At 38.9% G+C, this 23,591-nt stretch overlaps 1 protein-coding gene across 1 annotated transcript; it reads right to left on the reverse strand.

Annotated features, from left to right (window-relative positions):
• Positions 1–808: 808 nt before the first annotated feature.
• si:ch211-264f5.6 (carcinoembryonic antigen-related cell adhesion molecule 20) lies at positions 809–23,591 on the reverse strand. The gene is made up of 9 exons (XM_017708518.2): positions 23,463–23,591; positions 22,874–23,200; positions 21,315–21,596; positions 18,940–19,206; positions 12,045–12,323; positions 11,016–11,270; positions 10,195–10,315; positions 6,031–6,070; positions 809–5,138 (listed from the first exon to the last, which is right to left on the reverse strand). Exons 1-8 carry the CDS (start codon positions 23,509–23,511, stop codon positions 6,052–6,054), a joined length of 1,599 nt encoding a protein of 532 aa, XP_017564007.1. The 5' UTR covers positions 23,512–23,591; the 3' UTR covers positions 809–5,138; positions 6,031–6,051.

Below are 23,591 nucleotides of genomic sequence, written 5' to 3' on the forward strand. Positions count from 1 at the left end.
AGCCTTAAAAGACTAATGCTTTGATTCTCCTTGGCCAGTTGAGACAAAAACTCCTTGTGGATGGATTTGAAACATTACAGCAAGCTAGTGGACCTCCTCAAAGCTGCAGCGTTCCAAACACCTCATTGGTGTATTCAAAAACAGAAAAAGAAACAAGAGTGGAAACTTCAGGACCTGCTGCAACAAGTTTCAGAGAGCTGTGGAGCTATGAAACACTCAGGCACACACTTGTAACACTGGCTACAGAGTAATTATAGGTTAGTGTAATGACATGGTGGAGCACTGCATGAACAAGTTTGATCCAGAAAACTCTTCTGAAAACTTACTAGTGCAACGCAGAGACATAAGCAGAGACAAGAGCAGGCAACGAGAACCATTTACAAGGCAGTGAAGGAACAAAAGATATGCAGGATATGAGAAACGGGGGAAGGAGGGTGGATGAAGAGGGAGGGTGAGAACCTGAAAGTCCACATTTTGTGGCCTGAGGCTGTGCAGCTCACAGGAAAGCAGACAGTATTTTCACACAAACCAGTAAAGGCCAAACAGTACACATACATTTGCATGGGTATAACACAGGGCACAAACACATGCATACTAATACATGCACAAGACTACATACACAAAATGATGCTGCACACTTTATCAGATTCTCAGAGGACGTTGGCCTGTGCTATTCAATTTACTAGAACGAAGATAGTCATGCACAGATAAGAAATCGCACCAACTGTTGCAAAAAGTGCAGTCACTGCCAAAATCCCTGAAATCCTTTCTTTGAGTCCAGAATGAAACAGCGGGTGTGCACCTCAGACGCTTTTCGTACATTTCATTTTTATTTAAAGCTGAAAAGCTGTTTACATTCAAGTACGTACAGTGTTGCACAATCGCTCTATTATCCGCATACTTGCTCAACCAGACCTGGTCCGTCTTAAAGGATCCACACTGTTGACTTAAGGCAAATGAACCTGTTCGACTGGCCACTTTCTAAAGCACACGTTTGTAAGTTCACAGCAGTACAACAGTAATTTATAACATGTAAAGCACCACATTAAAAAAGAAAACACAAACAGAACGCACATCTGAGTTCATGCATGCCAGTACACAGCTATTGAGGATTGTGAGTTTGCATCACGTCACATGAACAACAAGGACAACAGAAGACAGCTCTGGTTTCTGTGACAATGGTAGCATATCAGTTTTGCCATCAAAGTGACAGAGAGGTGACTACACTATAAGCAGACGCTGGAGGGCAGGCTTCAATACTGACGCCAGAATAGATATTAGCTGTTAGTACAGGAGGGGGCAAGATTGAAATCTAATGGGGAAAATCCCTAGTGGAGACAAGAGTGGTTTGAATAGGTACTGAATAGCTCATTTAAGCAAGGCTAAAAGCATGGAACAGTGAAGGTAGTCTTAACTGGTATTATTATTGCTGTGCTCGCACTTCTTCAGTACTATATGCTAAAAGAATGTCTTACAAACCTGAAAGCACTTGTTTTGACTTGACTGCTCTGTTCCTCTTCTTTCCAAATCACAAAAAAACAGATCTTTACACATTGCTGTGAACGTTAATCAGTCAAAATCCAGGTTTTGAGAAAGGAAACTTACTGTTTATTAAGTTTCATATTAAGGATGCAGTGATGTGGGAATTCTGGGCCAATGCTGATTTCAGATATTTTTTAACCAATGACAAAGAAGGCTTAAATATTTATTAAATGATAAAAGTGAGAATACATATGCTTGTATTGGCATTAGCGAAAAATACTAGCTTCTTTTCCTGTAGGGTTAAGCATGCAGTGTAATGAGTTAAATGAAGATATTTTAGTCTTGAAGCCCAGAATAACCTAAATGCTTTGCTCTTTTGGTCTTATTCTAGAGTTGGTGTAGGCTTCAACATGGTAGGCTGGGGATCAATCCCCAAGCACACCACACTAACCAATAAGAGTCTTTGGGCAATGCTGCTTATGCTACATTCACCTAACGTCTGTAACATATTTAAGTTATAAGTCGCTCTGCCAAATGCATGAATGTAAAAGAGTACAAAAAAATACATCATTAAATATTGATTTGAAATATCACTTAAATCGAAACATCTGAACAATGCTGATGCTGCTTTTGAGCAATTTTCTTCCAATGCAGATATTATTCTGGGTTTACTGTGCATGACTAAGTTTCATATATTTTATGAACCTTTTAATATAGAAATTTGTCATATTTATGTATTTTCAATTATTTTATTTGCAATTTCAAAAAGAATTGCAGTTAACCAATTTACCTAAAAATATACAAACTAAACTAATAATTATTATTGGTTAGTATCAATATCAGTCACCAATACCAATATAGGCCAGCACTAAGAGAAGGCCTTGTATTGTCTTACGTTGTGCTCAAAATTACAGTAAGACTTTTGTATTCCCATTGGTATTCTTGAAATAGCTTTCATGAGCTGATAGTTTGTACTTTTGCCCACTAGTGGCACTTCTTTAAATTAATTGATATGATATGACATTGAGCATTCATTCTTTTTCACTAAAGAAACATGAGCCGAAACCAGTTTGTTGACCGGGGGCTTAGTCATCTGCTAGTGTTTTGGGTGTAGAAGGAACAGCGTGGGTACAAATGTAAAGCAGATAGACGGAAAAAGTCATGCATCCGACAAGCTGCCTACATGCCACTCCCCTTTTTCCCAACACTCCTTCTCTGGAACATACAACAGAATTTCAAAAAGTAGCGGATGTCAGGTTTTTATATCAGATTATTCAAACCCAAACAGTAAATTACATTAGAGACAAGCACTTGAAAAAATAATAAATAAATGGCAAGTTAGAAAACAAAACAGTGGATATACTGTTAAGTTAAGCTGATAATATGCCCATTTTGTAAACAACCTGAGAACATTTCTGGCTAAATATATAAGATAAAGCATCAGTTAATCCCCCCAATTGTATACTGTTAGATCACATTGGTCAAATATATGTATATATGTATAAAAATGGCCCAGTGCATTTCAATCTCACAAAAATACAAAAATAAAATAAAAACACAAAATAAACTTTGCTAACTGTTTCCGTTAAGGCACTGATTTAATTCAATTCAACATCAGACAATAGACTAATTTGGTAAAATACAAAACACGTGTTACTTTTCATTAACAATTTGACTCCAAAATATGCTAAACACATGATCAAGACTTGTACTGTTACACTACAGGCACTTGAGCTGTTGACATTCGTAAACAAAATGAAACATGCGGCATAAATAAAATGTATTATTAATTTATTTGCATCTTTACTATTCCATTCCATTTTCAAAAGCCCTTTAGAAAGACGATTTTCATCTTTTATGCTTTTATATAATTTAACGTCAAATTATAACCACATTCCAAACTCTACAGTCACTTCTGGGACCAGTCCTGAAGTCAAGTCAAATAAATGTAATTCACTGTAAAGGTCCCAAGAAGCTGTGTTCTTTAAGTGATGCTATGATGGAAGACCACAGGACTTCAGAGTGGCCCTCACTGTGGAAAACCATCAATTCACTCAGCTAACACTGGACAATTACAGGGCCTCTAGGCCAACATTGTAGATGCATAACAAAACACTGCAGCTTAAAAAATATCTTAAAGTTTGATTTTGAAGCCAATAATCATGTACTTCTGTTGGGTGTATTGAGTGAATGTGTGAGAAGGGGTCAGGCGTGTCTAGGAGTTTATTTTTTGTGTAGGTGTTCCAGGACATATCCTCTGGAATGTCCTAAAACAACATATTATGCACACTCAGACTCACACACACACACACACACAGACACACACACACACACACACACACACACACACACACACACACACACACACACACACACACATTACTACTACTCATTCTCAAAATAACTGTCTCACCACTGTGCGTTCATTTGAGGTTTCAAAAAACACCAAAATGAAACAAGATATCTCTCTTTGAAAATCAAAAAGCACACATGGTTGTTATCAAATCCCCATCATGAACAATAACTGTGCTAACAGAAAATACTCAGCGGGTTTGGATTTCCAGCCTGACAACTCAGGTGAAGGTGACATTGAAAACCTCTTTCAACAGAGTAAGAACCATTTGAACTCCTCATTACAGCACAACGAATCTTTGTGGACGACGCCCAAGACAGCACAGTAACAGCTAGCCAAGGAAACCCTGGAATGTCATTGCCCACAAAAATGTCTCATCCTCTTTTTTTTCTTTTTTTTCTCCCCATTCGTACACTCTGAACGTGCTGAGGCTTGTCCTATGGACATCTTGTTGCAGTGAGGAGAGTTGGAAGAAAAAAAAGGAAATAAAAAGTCTTGAGATGGTGGCTTAACAGAGGTTACAAGATGCTGGCACCTCAATGGCAGATGCTGTAAGGTGTGCAGTGTCTCTGTTTTCTTTGGCAGTAATGAGTCCCATGGATCTGGAATCCTTTGACACTTCTGGGCATACATTTTAAACTTTTTGTTGCCTTCAAAGCCTGTGTTATACTACGAAGCATGCCTGTTACTGATGCATTGTTTTCTTTCAGAATCAGTAGTGTGATGCTCTATTGTGACAGTCTGTCGCAGCTGAAGGGCTGGCAGAGGGGATGTGGGGCTGGGGGGGCATCTCAGGTGGTGAGGAAAGGTATATCAAATTTCTTTAGGAACAAAAGGAACAGAACTCTTCAGCCAAAGATTAGGGAACAATGGGGTCAAAACTCTGAAGCTGGAGGTTGCAGGGAGGAGGGGTGACCAGTAGTATTTGGTCTTCACAAGTGACCCATACCCCTTCCATCTTCATGTCTTCAATGTAGTGAGGAACACAGTGGGGTTTTCCTGGGCCATATCAGAGACATTTGGGTTGGTGGGTGGCAGGCTTTGGGAATTCCCACATCGGAACATGACCTCTGTGGTTTGAGGTGGAAAGGTTGCAGAGAGAGAGAGAGAGAGAGAGAGAGAGAGCGAGAGAGAGAGCGAGAGCGAGAGCGAGAGAGAGAAAGAGAGAGAGAGAGAGCGAGAGAGAGAGAGGGCCAGCCCTGAAGGTGTGTTCCATTCATGAGGGTAGTTTTTCCAGCTGCCCTGGTGGAACGAACTTGCGGGTAGAAAAGACAAGATGGCTGAAGAGTTGGTCTAGTAGATTCTTTAAGATAAAATAAAAAAGTAACAGATTTTAATTTAGTCTAAACTAAACACCACATAATTCATGCAACATTTAAAAAGTTTTAGGCCATATAATAGATATATTCAGCAACCTAAACACCATTTTTTTTCAAAACAATTGCAGGCCAACAGTAAGCATGCTTACAAATTTTAGCGAAGTAACCCACAGACAAAAGTAACTTCACAATAATCAAAATAATGTATGACCTCATGCAAAATGTGAACATATTAGACATCATCACAGACAGTAGCACTCTGACAAATATGCAGTTGCAACACATGTAGCACAAATGACTGTGATTTTCTGTGACTGTGTACGCTGTTATTTGACTATTTTTGTCACGGTATTAGACTGTCACAACACCTCTGTCATGCAAGGCACCTTTTCATTTAACACTAAGGACAATGCTTCTGACATGCCACAGCGGCTCTGTCACTTCTAAAACACTGGCTTCCTCAAAACTCTTGTCTAAAAGCTAGCCTGGTGTAAGCTCACCCAGTACAAGTTCAGGAAAACTGCCTTTAGTAGAACATTTAACCTGAGTAACTTTCACCTACTCATTAATAGGAGAGGTGAACAGGTCTGTATGAAAAGGCAATTGGCCAAGCTAGCAGCTAACCTGAGGGTTGGGTGGCTACAACCTTGGCTAGAGCCAGCAAATAAGATACTGTGGCAAACCTTTTTTGGGACTGTACAAGTCACAAAGTAGTGAACAAGAATCTGAGTCTCACATACTCATTAAAACATATCCTCAAATTAAAAAAAGGCAGTAAGCAGCTAACTAGCTGTTACAACAAAAGATAGCACTGCTACTATGGCCTGAGGCAGAAACAAAAAACTTGTCGTTTTGTGTCATCAAAGGAAAACTCACCGGCTCACATCTCCCTGAAGGTTAATATGGTGACGCAATACTGAAAAAAAGAAATCAAGAAGCAAGTGAAAAAAAATATATCCAATACATCCAAAGCACAGTCTTTCAAGTTGAACAACAGAAATGCAAGATATCAGTGAGGGTTGCTAACATGCTAACTGGGCTCTGTTTTACCAATGGGATTAATTTTAGCTAATTCCTTAATGCATTTTTGTGTACTTCTGAGAACTATTCAAGGAAATCCAAGACTAAAACAGAAGTCTAGCTTAGGAAGATTAAGATAGGCAGATAAAACAGATAAGAACAGCAAATACAGATAAAGCTAGAGGGGAAACTGAAACAAAAATTCACAGACCTGAGTGAAAAAGAAAGAAAGAGAGAGACTGTGTGTATGTGTGGACTTGTATAGACATGAGTGACATTCCATCCGTTTTCCTGCTCTGACACCATCCCGTCCCCCACTCTTCCTCTTCTCTATAGCTTCCCTCCTTTTTACTATGTCTTTTCAAATGGCAAAAAGAAGGAAAGATATCCATCTCTTCTAGCAATCTTCCAATGTCTTCTTGTCACAGTTAGTTCCTCTCTATCTTGAACGGTCAGTATGTGACTGTGTGAGATAAAGAAATGGAGAGAGGAGGCCACAGAGTTGGATCGCTCTCCCATAGTTTGTGGCAGGCAAAGCCCACAGAATGTAGCAAAGACAGACCACAACACACAAGACAAGACAGAGAAAGAATCCATTATACTTGACTGCAGCTTCACTATTTTATCTGCTTTAAATTAAAGGATTCAGGTTTTAGCCTGTCTGTCACCATCACTTCCTCTCCTTCAAATGTCAAACAAACAAGGGGTCATTTACAGTCGGTGAACACAAAATGTATGCAAATAAACTAACATTGAGGGTTCTTTCAGAGCAGACAAGTTCTGAGTATCTGTCATATCTTGCCATCATCAAAAGGTGCATTTGTTTGGGATTTCTGAATTTGACACATCACAGACACACAAAACATTGTTTACTGCTAGATTTGGACATGTGGATACTGATGATTGCAAAGTGTGTCCATGTGGGTGGGCATCTGTATGCGGACAGGGCTAAAGCAGGAGTGCTGGTCATGCTGGTTTGCTATCAAGCAAACAAATCTACAGTATCTGTTCACTAGAAATCCTGCTTTAAACATTTGCATGCATGAGCACAAACTTGTTTTCCTTTTTCTGCTCCTACCTCTGACTGGCAACATGTATTCAACAAAAAATCTATAATAACTGGCAGGGTAACTAGAACAGCAGCGCAGCAAACAAAGCAATTTAACCTCTTTCTGCAGGCCCCCATAGTAGCCGTTCAAAGGGCAGAATGGAATGAGATATTTTTAATTAATTTAATCAAATTTTAGAAAGAACAGATTTTTGACATGAACTACCATCTTGGGGAAGCAAACAAACCCGAATTTATATTCTTCAGACCTTAGATCCCCTTATTTTTAGTCTGATGAAAAAATGTTTCTAAAAGAAGCTGTTAATGAAATTTGAATTGTGGTCTGAACATATGCCAATGCCTGTTAAGAAACTGCTGCACTACATGTAACCACAATGAGGCAGCATAATAGATCTCTAACTCTGGCAGTGTTATGACTGCTTCTTTTTGACACATTCAGTGCATTATGTTACCCTTAAATGGCCAGTTTAATTACACACTTCTATAACCTAAGAACAGCTCAGCCAGTTTGCACTGAAGTCCCTGAAGTTACTGAATAATAAGCCTTAGTATGTAATGAGCCTGAGATTTTAGGGGGTTAACCAACAGAAAACCCTTTGCATCACAACCACTAGGACATGCTGCAAACTTTCTCTTCAAGAGTGCATGTCAACGTCTACAGCAATAGGGAGCCTGCATGAAGAAGCTTTACCAAAAGCAATAACAATGTCTAGTGACCAATTTTTCAAACCGTATCAATTCTGTTAAAAATGCATCAGCAAATGTTAATCTCTGTGTTTCTTCTTTATGCTCTTGGAGTTTTGGAGTTTTTCCTGCCACTTCCACGCTTGGTTTACTCATCAGGGATCTGGCCCTGGAATGCTTTAAAGCTGCTGTGTGATAATAAACTGCTACAAGTTCTACTACAAGTTCAAATGAAATAATTTAAGGCAACACAGATCAGGGTTACTCTTATGGCTCCTGCAACTCAAAAATCAGCCGATGGGTAGCACTCTCAGCACTGAACTCATGAAGGCCAACGGCTGGTTAGCCAGGCGACATACTTAAACTAGAGTCTGCAATCAGTAAGTGACAGGCGGAGATGGATGAGGCTCAGAAAAGCGTGTTGGCCAGGTATGCGTGACCTCCAGTGAACCCATGGAATGCATCTTCAACCAACACTCAGCTTGACAATGCACCTCCACACTCACTGTTTGCTTAAGGGAGAGGACATTGAGGTCAGGAGAAGAGCAGGGATCCAACCTCAAACCTCACTCATTAAAAAGTCAAATTACGGTAGAAAAAATGTCAAATTACCCTTGCAAAATGGAAAGCAATGTCGGTTGTGTGATAAAGTTAAATCACTAAACATTGCATTAATGAGTTGTTTTTTTCTCAGTGCCATAGAAAACACATTTTTCAGCTACCTTTGGCTGCTTTCACACCTAGTCTGTTTCCTAAAGTCAGAAACAGAGTCTGCCTTTTTGTGACATACACTGAAAAAGGTATGCTCTGATGTTGAGTTCCTTTATTTTGCGCAGTCCATTGTAAAAAAGCCCTCCTATCAGCTGTGGACTGAACCAAGATTCACTTAGAAGCAGACCAAGACTCAAGACTTTTGGTGGACTGTAATTTATTTGTTTTGTGCACAGCTGAGTACAGGTGGAGTAGTCACGCCTGTCAAAATGAACTGAACCGAAGAAAATGTTTCCCAAACAAGGTAGTTGTGAGAACCAACCTTAACATTCCTTACTAACAGCTATTAAGGAGTATAACTGTTGTAATATCTTGTAAAAAGCGCAAAAAAAGTCTTCTAAAAACTGACTGTTCTGCATTTAATGTTTGGCCAATAAAAATGAATAATTAAAAAGCAGCCAGTTTGGAAATGCTCTATCAAAACAAGCTAGCATAATTACTACTGTTCACTGCCCAGTTACTATACGACAAAATCAGTCATTTCCAAAGTAGGGTTTTTTTTCTTTTTATTAAAACCACAGGACAATTCTTCACATAGCCAGGAAAGGCCAGCCCACTTTTCAGTCCAAATAGTACTAATGCACTATGAGTGCACTATAAGCAGCAGCACTCAAACAAATTTGAATGTTTTCCCTCACTTATTTTGGGAAATATGAATACAAACCTAAACCTAAATGCAATCATGGTACTTGAAGGGACCATATTACAGTATCTAGCTTTTCTGATGTTGCCAAACAAACTGAAAAGAACCAAAATGCTCCAGGAAATGGCCAGATGTTTGGAAATTTATTTAAAAAAACAACAACAAAAAGACAATTTAGTAGGAACATAAGTAAAAATTAAACCATTAGTAAAAATAAGTTAATTGAACGTGATGATGTCCTGTTGGGATATTATCCAGTAAGCCCTTTGTTACTGTGAAGTTCACACAGTTAATGGTTGTTGTTGCTCTCTATTACTGGTCTTTGATAACTGGTCAAGAGAGTCAAAAATTGCCTTGTTGTGTCATGATAACATATCACGTTGCTCACCTATAAACAAATGTATTTACCATGCACCTTGTCTGTTACCATCTGTTAGGGATCACCAGGATGTGGTGAACTGCATCACATCCTTTGTGGTAAATCATGCTGTTGCATTCATATATAGAATGCTGCAGCCTGACTGCAGATAACATCAGTAACATGTGTGCCTTTTTAAAGATCAGTAACGTATAATCATAACTATAATGTGTTGTTACTGACTGAAAACAGTATATTATATGGGGCAGGAATGTACATGTACATTCCAAATCAGTTGGACCCATAACCTCATGACAAAGTTAATATGTCTCAGGATGCTTGGAAATACCAGGAATGATATGGAGTAAGGAGAACATTTCACTCTATTACTGTAAATGACATACAGAAAGAGAAAGCCAGGGAAAAAACAAAGCAGCTGCACTGAAACCAGAGAAGGAAAGGAGAAAAAGAACAGAGGATAAATGATAAACTCACTCTCCAGGCTTCCTTCTTTTACGGATGATGACGGCAATGATGATTGCCACAATCACAAGAACAGCTATGACGATAGCAGCTATAGCTCCACTAGAGAGCTGATCATTCAGCTCCCCCTCTCCTGAAAAACAGAACAAGGGAATGAGCTTATTGATGAATGCCTGCATACCTGCACATGCAGCATATACAGTACCATGGCCTATACATTCAAAGTTTTTATGATAAAACTCTTTTGGATGCATGTTTCTGTTCATATTTTAAGATATTATGAATCGACATATGCTGTTTCTAAACTACTACGAAGTGACAGCTTATACTTATCATTGGTGTTCAATCAGTACCCAATTAGAAGCTAGCATTATGGCAAAAATACGCAGTCAAGTGAAAATAAGTTGGCACACACTCTACAGTAAACAAATATTAACATTAAATATGGCAATTTTCTGCAAATTTTAGAACCAAAAAAAAAACAACAACTTTTGCATAGGCCACATTTCTTCCAAACATGCTGAATTCAGCAAATAAACAGTAAGTGTGCATTAAAATGTGTAATAGTATCCATATATGGACTAAATGCCATAGGTATTGAATGTTTTAATTTTCATATGCACGGACATGAGGAGTAATCACAGCCTGTGGTTAACAGGAAAAGATCTTAACTGTTTTGATCAAACAAGTTCACCGCAGTTCCATTTGTTACGCTTTGTGAAGCTGAAACTTAGTCTGGAACTGGAACCCGGTCACTGTTAAACTTGCTTTGTGAGACAGACTTCTAGATTCTGCAAGGCTAGGAGCAATACTGATATGTACATTGGCCTTACCTTTCACCAAGAGATTATGGGTGGCTGTCTGGCTGAGTCCCGTGATATGGTTGCGTGCCTCACAGGTGTAGATGCCGCTGTTTTCGAAGCTGGGCTTCTCAATCTTGAACTCAGCTGTCGTGATCTCCAAAAGTGAACCATTGAACTTCCAGATGTAGGTGGCAGGAGGAATAGAGGTGACTTTGCATGTCATTACAACTGTGTCGACCACCTCTGCTTTCTTCGGTCCTTCTATGGACACCTTCTCTGGCCCATCTGATGCCATGCAAGAGAGAGACCAGCACAGCAAAAATGTAAAAAAATCTGTCGCAGATACAAGTTAGTGTACTTGAAAATTGACTATCAAATCTTGAGGCAGCTAACTGAATTACAAAAATTAGACTACAATTATACATTATTTATCAGTTAATAACTGCATGTTATTAACAAACAACTTTGGGGCCCAAGTCCTACATTTTTGCCCTTGAAATCCATGTATGTGTTTTCTGTACCAAAAATGGCCTTGTTCTTATTCTCTGCCCTTTATTGTGCCTCATCCAATATAATTCCATAAATTGACTCTACACACTGGGTAGAGAATGGTATATATTGAAAATATATATTACATCAAACTTTATTTAAAAAAAAGTGAGAAATATTCACTTTTTTTATATGGGCTAAAATTCAGTAGCGTTTTTGGTTTATATATATATATATATATATATATATATATCAATGTACATTCTCGAAGTTAAGTAATTCCAAAGTTTGAGTGGAGGCCAACAAAAAGGTACCAAAGAAACAGCAAAACAGAAAAGACATGACACTGTGCAAAGATACCAGCTCACAACTTAGGGACACAGTGCTGCATTCTGTGAATAATACTATAGTAAAGATGACAAATTATTGAAGAATTTGCTTTCGAGGTGATTGGTAGATAAAGAGTACACCACTACTACCACATCTGAGATACCAGCAGAGAAAAACTGTTCCTTATAGAAAAGATAAAAAGGTTTAAACACACATGACTCTACTGATAGCTACACTCACAGTAGATTTGCATGTTGTAGATGCTAGAATCTGTGCTCAATTTGTTGCTCAGCTTGCATTTGTACTGTCCAGCATCCTCTTTCTGCACTATTGGGATGCTGATGGTCTTCTTGTCAGTGCTGATGATGATGCGGTCACTGGCAGCCAGAGGCTTCTCATCTTTAAACCAAGTCACGCTGTCTGCTTTGCCCATGCTGGATTTGCAGGTGAGGTTGGCTGTGCTGTTGCCAGCAATGAGCAGAGAAATGGGGCCAGTGACGTTGGTGCCAGAGATGGCTTCTGTTAAACAGAACCACATAAACAAGAGCACTTTGTTAAAACCAGAATGAATCAGAAATGATAACACATTATCCTTCTGTATTATGCGATCATGGTACCGGTTGTGGGAAGGGTGGGGAGGTCTCAGAGCTGGTTTTTGCTGACCGATATTACGAATGGATATTTGATAACAAATTTGTTATTCTCTGGAAGAGCAAAAGGTTCAGGCAATGCTGTCTGCATTTTATTAACTTCACTGCATGTATAACCCTCTGTTATATTTCTCTTTAACCACAATATGGGTGGATGTAGTTTCTACAACTGTTTGTTTTGATATTGACACGTACGTCAGAATGTGTTGGATAACAGCACTGGCCCAGAATTTCTATATTGTTGTATCTCTCCATAATATGATAAGGGACAAAAACTAACAAAGTAAATAAAAACATTGACTTTAAACATATTTGAGACATAATTTAACAGAGCAGAGGAATCCTGTTTTGGCCCTGGAGTGTCCAATACAGTTTGATGACTTCCTTGCTGAAACACATCTACTCACTGCTGAGTTGTTAAGCATGTTTGCGCAAGGAAATTATGAGGCTTGACACAATTACATAATTAAACTTGATTTAAAACGATCAGTTAAAAGGTACTGCCCAATGATTACTTTGCAATTTGCATTACAATTATGACTATGCTAGATTCTCCCACTGCTCTCTCTTACTTTTGTAAGAAACATTTGCATTTCAGTGCAGTGCATTTCTTGCCATTGTATAACTTTAAAGATTTCCTAGTATATATTGTTCCAGTAAAGTGTTTTAGAATTTAAAAAGTTTGGTCTTTGGTCTTGGTCTTTTAAAAGTCACCCGGAAAATAACGTGGATTTTTTTTTTACCTTGTTAGTTCATGTTCTTGCTAATGTTAACCAAGATTCAGACAAAATTCTTGTGTAATGAAGTGTAATGAATTTTGCCTGACTCTAAATATCCACCACCAGGCACCATAGGCAGGGGAAAATAGTATTTACCTATAATATTACAACTTGATTTCATTTCCCCTTGTCCTCCTAAACTCCTGTAATACTAGGACTTCATAGAAGTCCTTCACAATTGAATGCAGACTGGTACATGTGTCTGTTCATTTTGAAACACCTGTTTTCATGATCCAATAAAATCCCTATGGATAAATTCATGTTCTTCACATACTCCCCACACCCCTAATATATCCTGTTTCACCAAGAAATCTGTCACATCAATTGTAACATGTTGACTGACATTTTACAAAGATCTGATTTCGTGTAACCAGTTTAGCGAATTGATTAACTAATTTGATACTGTACAAGCTCATAAGCAGAGTAAATAAGTTTTCATGACTGAATGCGACCTGTAGACCTGTTAAAAGAGGCATCTTCATGACCGAAACTCTCCCTTTGAGAAGAAGGCTTATTTTTTTGCAAGATGTTTTAGACCATCACTTGTGACCATAGTGCTAATCCCTCAAGTGTGGTTCAGTCAACCACAACATACCCACAAAAACTCTCCTGCCACCCCCCCCCCCGCGTTCAGACAGTCATTAAAGTGGAATGCGTCACTGTGAATCAGAACGGATGACTGTACTTGTACTGGAACTGCACCTATTGGGCAACATTCTCTGAATGCCTACTTTCTGCTATACTCATCCTCAGTCTCATCTTCCTTTCTTTCATTCAGTCTGTTGCTTGTTCATACTTCCTCAACCAAATACCCATCAACACACGTAAAGCAACTCGTCAGAAAGCTTTTAACACCTGTCGCTTGAAGTGTACCAAAAATTGGCATTCTTTGGATTCTGTCTCTTTCAGTCAGCAGACGTTTAAATAAATGACAAACGGTAATAGGAGCTCAGACTGCGCCCAGGATACCTCTTGTACCAAACAGCAAGGTAGCACACATCACAGACCAATCACACTGGGGTGCATAGCACACTGGGTAGGGGCTCTAATTTCTTTACTAGACCCTTTATATCGCTACTTATGCAATTTTACATTCATCTCTCATGGGTCGTTATGATCACTTAAGAATATACTTCACCTATGAGTCTCCATTAGACCACTCAACATGGCTGAGACCTAGCAACAAGTAAACAAGTAAGTTACACTTAATTTTTAATAGACTGCAAATAATTTTTTATTTGAGAGACATAATGTGAACTGCACTGAGGCCCATAAGATCCCAGTTATGCAGCTGGTATTAATGCATCTGGTATGTTTAAGCTGAACTATGCACAATTTGTGCATAGTAATGCACAATTACTAAGTTAGAAGGCAAAGCACACACTGTAAGACCCTCTAAAGCCGGACATAATAATTTAAAAGTCAGAGACGTCACATTGGATTGAGCATGGCATGCACAGTCTTAAAAAGAATTTCTAGTGTAATGTTTAGATTGCAAATGCAAAATCTATACTGATGAAGATATGATGACAACAGTAGATAATTCACTTACAGCCTCAGAAGACATGTAGTTGTGCCTAAGTTTGACTACATTCACAATCATTAAATTTATATGCTCAGGGAAGCGGTCTGAAGCATAACAAGGTTCCTCCACACACTGCATGCACTTACACATTTCGACCAAAGAGATCTCCAAATCCTCCAAAAGGTGCAGCTTGAATAGAGTGACTATCCAGAGTTGGCTACTACCTCATGGCTGCAAATTTATAGATTTTAACACATATAAACAAGCGACTCAAGTCCAGAGGATCATAGCTTACTGTACCTTTAGGCTTTCGTTACTTCAATTCATGCAACTTCTTTGGCAAGGAATTCAACAAAACTCCCTGTGTACAATAACTGAGCTATTCATGCTCTGCCCACAAATGCATTATTTTGTAGCTACTGTTGCAAGATTGGACAAGCATTACAGGATAATAGGATTATGCTGTTGTAGCTAATCATAACTAGGCAAGTTGTAAACATGGAAACTGTCACCATGCTACTGTTAGCTCAGTTACACAACAAAAAACCTACACCGGTCTTACGGTGTCACCTTTGACATGCATACAAAAGAAATGATTTAAAATGAATAATGCACCCTCTAGTGTGATTTTCTAACAGTTGTGTACAACAATTTAATTTCTGCCAACATTCTGTAAAGTTCCTTTGAAGTTCTGCGTCATTCTGTAGTCGGCATCTTGCCCACACTAGGAACTCTAGGGGCGGATTTGATAACCGCCGCCTCCTCGATTCCTCTGTCCTACTTCCTCCAGCTGTGACCCAGAAACTGATCATACTCTGCCATCTTCAACGATATGTCAATTCTTTAAATGCACTCGAAGGAATCAAGGAGAGAAAAGGCTTCCAGACCGAGGAGACACACATGCATCTTATGTGGAAGTCAAATGTGATGTAGTTGTATTCTCTGTTCTAGTTGTACTCACAGTTTCTCTGCTTCCACCTCATGTAGTCGTTGGATGATCACATGGTACTTCCAAAGCATAATGAAAGTTAACTAAGCTGTTGATGTGCACTAACATGCCATCAGTGTCACTGCAGTGCTGAAAATGATCCACCACCCAAATAATACCTATTCTGAGGTGGTCCTGACGATGGAGGAACAGGGTAAAAGCAGGCTAGCAAAGTATGAGGAGAAACAGATGGACTACAATTTGTAATTGTAGGACTACAAAGTGCATATATATGTATATATATATATATATATATATATATATATATATATATATATATATATATAGTAGGTGGAGCTGATAAATTGGAAACAGACAGCTGAACTTAATGAAGTGGCCAGTTGTAGTAAGTGTTTATCAGCAGATCTGTAAACGTGATTGTGTGAAGTAAGTCTCGTTTGACAAGCAGGTTCGACATGGTTTTCTAAGTCCTTGCATCTTTTTTTGTTTCCTCAGAAAGAGGAGCGAAGACATGATGAAAGGAAGCAAGTAAATGAGGACAAGTGATTGCATATTCCATGTTTTCTCTATTAAAAAAAATAATAATGCAGTTTTCAAAAATCACCTCCATCACACCCTCTGCTAAACAAACCTGATGCATTTTGTCCTGTGTGCAATGTCCTCCTGAAAGTCACTGAAAACTTTGAATTAGCAGGTTTCTTTAACAGTCAAAACACAAACACGCCACATACATGCTATGTGCAAAGGAACAGTCCTACACACTGAAAAAATAGGACTCCTATTGAACCTCAACACCAGTCATACCAACACCAGCTACTCAAACTCAGACTACTACTTCCAAAGCCACTTAATTACCACAGTTGCCAAATCTTACATCAGCGATATTGTACCCTGTGGTAAACAAAGATGTTCCAAAATCGGAAAATGATATTCATTCTTCTTATAGAGAAAACAAGCTAACAACTGGAATATGGTCACGACAGTGACTGTAGAAGGAAGCACTACTTCAGAGTTGTATTAAAGAACACTTTGTGGGGGCGGAGCATGAATAAGTCAATGCTAAGCTATTCTGTGGTGTTTATACAAAGGGCAGGGATAAACACCTGTGACATCATCTTTCAATGAGTGTGAGTATATTGCTCTTCCTAAGGCATAGATTGTTTTCACACACCCATGGACCTTTGGGGAGCCACAGTTCCTTACAAAGCCTTTGAGCCAGGAATTTGCCGCAGGCAAACAGTCGACCTGAGATATTGACATAACAACCCGGCTACAACTCTGACTAAAAGAACTGGTTTGTATTGTCTATATCTCTGAATTATGCACCCAAATCACATGGTTCTATCCAAAATGTTCATTTAAATTAGTTTTACGATTAATTAAAGAGTGTCAAGATGCAATATCTCAAAACAGCAGTATATCAGACCCCAAATAAGGTGCATACCTGACTACCTAGGTCAGTCACTCTACTTCAGCAAACACTACAGTATGTGTACTGATTGTCACACTGATATGCATCCTCACAACAGAAACTGTACATTCACTTAACACTTCAAGCTCTTCCTGGTCAAATCTATTAGCTGAACAAACCTTCCACTGTGTCACGGTGCAGTCGTCAATCATTTGGGCCTTAAGTAAAAGTGCAGACATTTTATAATAAAGTAATAAAGACTTGAAGTACTGATTTATACATACATATATATATATATATATATATATATATATATATATATATATATATATATATATATATATATGTACAAAAAAAATAACTGAACAAACAGCACTGAGCGCAACTTGAAAAAAGGTAAAAACACTGGGATGTGCTCTACCCACTTTAGATAATCTCCTCAAATTCTGACTCACTAATAGCAAGTACTAATTTCACAATAAAATCATGCTTGCTAAACCTCTGTGAAGCTAATATAATGAAATGCAATATCATGAAGCAGTCAGTAATTATTTTGTCATATCAAGACATGTCTTGCTGTCTGGCAGCTTTTGCAGTTTTGAAATCATATTAGAGAACGTTTTAGGCTTTGTTTGCCGGTGGAAACACGCCTCATTATCTTGCACTGTAGTACAACTTCATGAACAGACTCGCTGTTGTGGTAAATGACTCAACAAGTCGATGTAACATGAATAACAGCACTAAATATTTAGGCCCATTGTCAAATATTTCAAGATCATAGTATGGTGTTGACCATGAGAGAATGTTGTTTGAGGTATAATTCACCCATTCCTCCTTCGTCAGAGTATAATGTTTTCTTTTGCTCCACCAGACATGAACAAACAGCTGTACGTGATAAGCAGGAACCTTCACACACTTTATCTTACTCGTCTCTGGGTGGCTTTGATTAACCAATAAAGGCTTACATGAGACAGTAAAAGATAATCTGAATAACTAGCTGCTAATAACCATTTCAAATGAGTTACTTAAGCCAGTGGTTCTCACTGGTGCTGAAGTACCACTGCCATGTGTTGCTGTAGCGCTTTCCCAGCTCTGACACACCCAGTTCACTTCAGGAAGGACTTGTTCTTTAGCTCATTGGTTGAATCAGTTGTGCTGGCAGCAGAGAAAACTCTAAAAGGTGCACTTACTCCAGGACCAGGATTGGTAACACTACTGATCTAAATTAAATCATGAATTGCTTCCTGTTTTTTACGAGCTCTTTTCTAACCTGAATCTCACACTGTGTGGGCTAAACACATGAAAAACACTAGCACACTTTCATCTGTCTCTCTTAGCCAAAGTCATAAAATAAAGAACAATTCTTTCGTAAGTGGGCCAAACTTGTATTTTAGATTAACAAACAACAAGCCAGTTACCCATTTAAATAACGTGAATCAAACAAAGCAGCCAAAATAAGAGGCAATTGGCTATTTATCATCAGAATTATACACAATTATGCTACAACATTTTGGTGCTGGCATAGTAGCAATGTTCAAATCCAGAATGAGTGTAATCTTTTATAATCCACTTTATAAATAAACAAATAAATAAATAAACAAACTGTTTAGATCAAACATAGTGCATCCCTTTGGAAACAAACCTTACACTGCAGAGAAAAGCATTCTTTTACATTAAACACACTTAGTTCTATTTACATTTTAAAATGTATAACGATCCACAAACAACTCTTTGCACATTGCTAACTGGCTAGATATCATCCATAAAGAGTAAAATAAGCATGTTAGCACAGTAATGTGCTCTTTTAGAATTTAGACTCACCTATGATGGATACTGTGATGACCTGTGAAGCAGCATAGCGCTTGGTCTTGCTGTTGTAGGCCACACAACTGTAGTTGCCGCTCTGATTCTCTTCCAGATTTGTGTAGGCTAGTGTGGCACTTTTATCGGGAAGCTCAGCTCCATTAAAAAGCCACTTGAGCTCAGCTGCAGGGCTGGACACAGCTGAGCATGACATCGTCAGGTTGGAGCCTTTCTTCAGGTCTATTTCATCCGGCACTTTCTTCATAGAAATGCTCTCAGGACCATCTAGAGAATTAAAGCATTCGAGGTTATATGATAAAACTGCCAAAGTATGATGAAGTTAGACTAGTAAAAAAAAAACCCAACAAAAACCATTAGGGGGACACTTTGTATATAAGCTTTAAATGTATATAGCACTGCCACAAAAAAGTTCTGTAGAGGTGCATTCCTGTTCATCTAGGTACAAACAAGGTAAATTTGCCCTCAAAGGAACAACAACAGCCTTTAGCTCCATCAGTTTTCCCCGGTGAACAAATGGTCAACTATGGAGATTTCAATGTTCACACTGCCATGGCATGCTCGATAGCTTGTCAGATGTAGCAACAACAAATCAAGAGAGCGATGGTCAGTTATAGCAAACAGAAAGCTAGCTAAAGACGTACAGCTGCCGTGTTTGAAAAATGCTGGACAGTGTGGTGAGCTGGACTTTCACACAGCGTATTCCTTCTTTCACGGTAAGTCCAGGAGTTCTAATTTTGTTTGTCCACCACTGCACATACAGTACATGTACCCACACCACTAAGCCACATTCTCCTCTGCTGGGTATGGCTGACTCTCATCTAAAAGCATTTCCATGCACCTGCATCAAAGCCTGTCTGAACTAGACATGCTCTTTGTTCCATGGCAGTGATGTTTGCCCTGTGGAGTGTGCCATTTACAGAGCCTGAGGTTATGACTAACAGATTTGAAAGGCAATCAAGGTGCCATCGTTGGAGCTTTGTGTCAGATGAAAAAGCCCACTGCTAAATATACGTTGACGGTTTTGCTTCATTGTGGCCAGTGGCACAGTGTTAAAGAGAAGAAGAGTAAACTGTGGTCAGTTAAGATTTACTAGGACTAGCAATGATTTTAACAAGGCTTTGTGGCTTGTGCTCACACGTGTCTGATTCTAAACAGATGTTGATGATATGTTGCTGTTTCTAGTGATATGTAAGCAATCACGCACATAATCTTAATAAATAACAAAACATTAACTTTTGAAGGTGGTAAATTAAGTCATGCTACTTCATTTTAACTGCAGGGTAGACTGCATATTATAAGATCTAGCATAATGACAGTGTTCAAAGTTATGAGTGAAGCTGATTGCCATAATGTGGTTTGGATAGTTACTGTCAATATGAACCTAATAAAAAAACCTAATGCCAGAGACAGCCCACCTTAACAACATATTACAAATACCATCACATCTATCAACGTGTGCTCGTCATAAACCCAGGTGCAGAAGAGAGCAGTTTAGTATGTCATCACCTAACTGTGTACATACACTCTCTGTACAACATGTCAGCAAACATAGCTGTTAGCACTTGCAGCGGTTTGTGGATGTGTTGACGTATTTTGTTGTTATAACAAAACTTTGTAAAAGAACATAAGATTTTATCCAAGTTATTGTAGATGAATTCTATTGGTCCAATCATCATGAAATGTTCACGCCATGTAAAATGTGTTTACAAATTACAAGAATAAAAACAAAAACAAACAAAATGTTTTTGATGTAACCACAACAGTATTTACATTATAGGGCTGTCAAAGTTAATGCGGTAATGACGCTAAATTCATAACAGCACACACAGGTTTTAAATGGCTTTTAAAGTGATATCTTCAGCAAACAGCACTGCATAGTGTTTATGGGAGACCTATGAATAAATGAACAAGCAGCAATCTAACAAAAGCAATAAGACAGCGGAAGGCTACAATTCCCCTTGAGAGCCTTTACTGTAGCACGAACCCATAAGCTGTATGAATGATAATGAGAGGCTACAATCATGGAGGGATTGGCACCATCTTCTCACAGGTGAGAACAATTGTACATTAGTTGGTGATGAAAATTGGAAACTTTGGTCACGTTATAAAAATTACATGGCATGATTTTTGTGTACAAAGCTTAATTTCCTTTGATGAAAATAATATGTTACTGAATTATCAACGGTAATAAATGCATCCTGATGGAGCTTATTTTGTGCATTTTAGCCATAAAAAAGTACTGTAAATAAAAAATCTTGTTGGGTCATATCTGAATGAACAACACTAATGTGTTTTTTTGTGACAAACTACACAACAGTATAATTTTCAGACAGTCCTAGTGTGTATACATGTGATTGCAACCCAGTACTCACAGCTAACACTCATATTGAAGGCGGTGCTCCTCACTGACTCCAGCTGATTCTCAGCGACGCAGTAGATTGACCCACGCAAGTCCGTGCGCAACACTTCGGTAATGATTAGCTGGCTACCGTTCAGCACCAAGTGCTTTCCATCTACAACCACTGGGGTTGTTGAACCATTCAGCCACTTGTAAGAGAGGAAAGAGCCTTTAGCAGAACAGGTAAGGACCACAGTGCTGTTGAATTCCACAGCTTCAGGGAGGCTGGAGACAATAACCACATCTGCCACAGGCTCTGCAGGAGAAAAAAAGAAACCACAATATTTATCAGAAAAAACAGAGAGGGACAGAGAGAACGATAGGAGGGGGGTCAAAGACATTCAAAACATCATTTATAATGTTAATTCACTGTCAGCTTGAAAATTCACCCTAATAAACCAGATTTGTCACCACAGCAACAGAAATTTCTACCCATTAGTTGTTACATTTGGCTTTTACTCCAGCCAATCTTCTGAGAGTCCCATAACCCCTTAAAATCCCAGACTTATTACATACTAAAGTTTATTATTCAGTAACTACAGGGACTACAAAACAAACTGATTGGGCTATTCTTAGCTGCTCTTACAGAAGTGTGTAATAAAACTTCAGGCCATTTAAGCGGTTAAAGTAAAACCAGACCACAAAAAGATCCTGAATTAGATAATGTTAGAAAATAACCTGGTAACTGCTTTCTACACTTCTACCTCAAAAGGCAGAGTGTGTGTGAGTCAGTAAGAGAGGGAGAATGAAAGAGAGATGGAGGACTCCACCCAGTTTGGAGTACAATGGAGCAAATTTATCTCAGTGTTGACTTAAGCTGTTCCAGGTATGATAACGCACAAGGTAGAAAAGGTGTCTTTGCTTGAACCTGAGACTGGCATCCACTGAAATCTGTTCACACATTCATTTTAAATGAGCGGATAAGGTTGCATAAGAGTCATGTATGACTTTTTCCATGCTCCATTTAAAACTGCCACGCCCTTGGTTCTCTTCGCGGTGCTTCAGCAGCTCAACTGCTTTGCTAAACTTGACCTTTTTTCAAACCAACGGCTTCTACATAGCAGAGGTGTCATTGTTCCAAAAACTGTCTACAGCACTGGTGTCTAATGTATGCTGTACGTGTAGAATCGATATGAGTGATTTTACTATGACACCATAATGTGCCACCCAACCAGCAGACATGTGTAGAGCTGCCTAAAAACCACTTGATGTTATTCCAATGAAAAAAATGACCCAAGAAGAAGAAGTAGAAGGTAGTACTTAAGCAAGTAGTTAAAAAACATTAGTGCAATAAATAAATAAATAAATAAAAATAATTAAATAAATGACTCAAGTACTGAATTTGCTACTGAACTACACTGTGACTTCTTAACAGGGTGCACGCAGCACCAGGTAGTACAGGAACTGAAATTTGTTGGGTGTTGTTCTCTTTTGGGATGAGAGAAAGAGAGAGAGAGAGAGAAAGAGAGAGAGAGAGAGAGAGAGAGAGAGAGAGAGAGAGAGTTAGTTTTTCAACATAGAAAAGTGACCTACCCAGCACCTCCAGGGTTGTTTGCCCCTCATTCATATTATACTCTGTGTCCACCAGGATAAATGAATATTGTCCAGCGTCCCCAGGAGTCAGCGGTCCGAGCTGGAACTCATAGGTGGTCTGGTTGTAGACAGCTCGACCGTTGGACGAGGTGGTTACCTTTTCACCAACGCGATTGTACACAGTGGTGAATTCACCAGCACTGTTCGTGAAAGTAATCTTTACCGCGTTGGGCTGGAATCCGTCTGTAATTTTTAAGGGAAATATGGCGTATTTTCCCTTCACCCCGCTGATTTTCAAGGGCACCAGGAGAGAGTAGGAGCAGCAAACTGAAAAAGAACCAACATGAGCTGAGGACAGTTTTACAACAGGTGTCTAGTTGTAGCCTAGGCTAAGAAAAAAAGGGATTAAATAGAGAGGGCGTCATCTCCTCCAGAAAAGGGTCATCTCCTCAGTCAAAACAGGCTGCACGTTTTATTGGACTGAAAAGCCCATTAAAACGTACTCAATAGACACGCTGATTATCCATTACGCTACATTTATCTGGCTGAAAACACGTATGCTGCTGTTTCTGCAGAAAAGGTTACTTACTAATTGCTGCGAGAATGAGTAGAGGAGCTCTCAGGCTGCACAGGTCCATTCTGAGCTCTGCGCGTCTCTCTCCCTGAACAGGAATGTGCTGCGTCGATTCTCTCTGTCACTTTAGCTCAGACAACAGCA

This window comes from Pygocentrus nattereri, chromosome 1, assembly GCF_015220715.1.
Source record: "Pygocentrus nattereri isolate fPygNat1 chromosome 1, fPygNat1.pri, whole genome shotgun sequence".
Classification (NCBI taxonomy): Eukaryota; Metazoa; Chordata; class Actinopteri; order Characiformes; family Serrasalmidae; genus Pygocentrus; species Pygocentrus nattereri.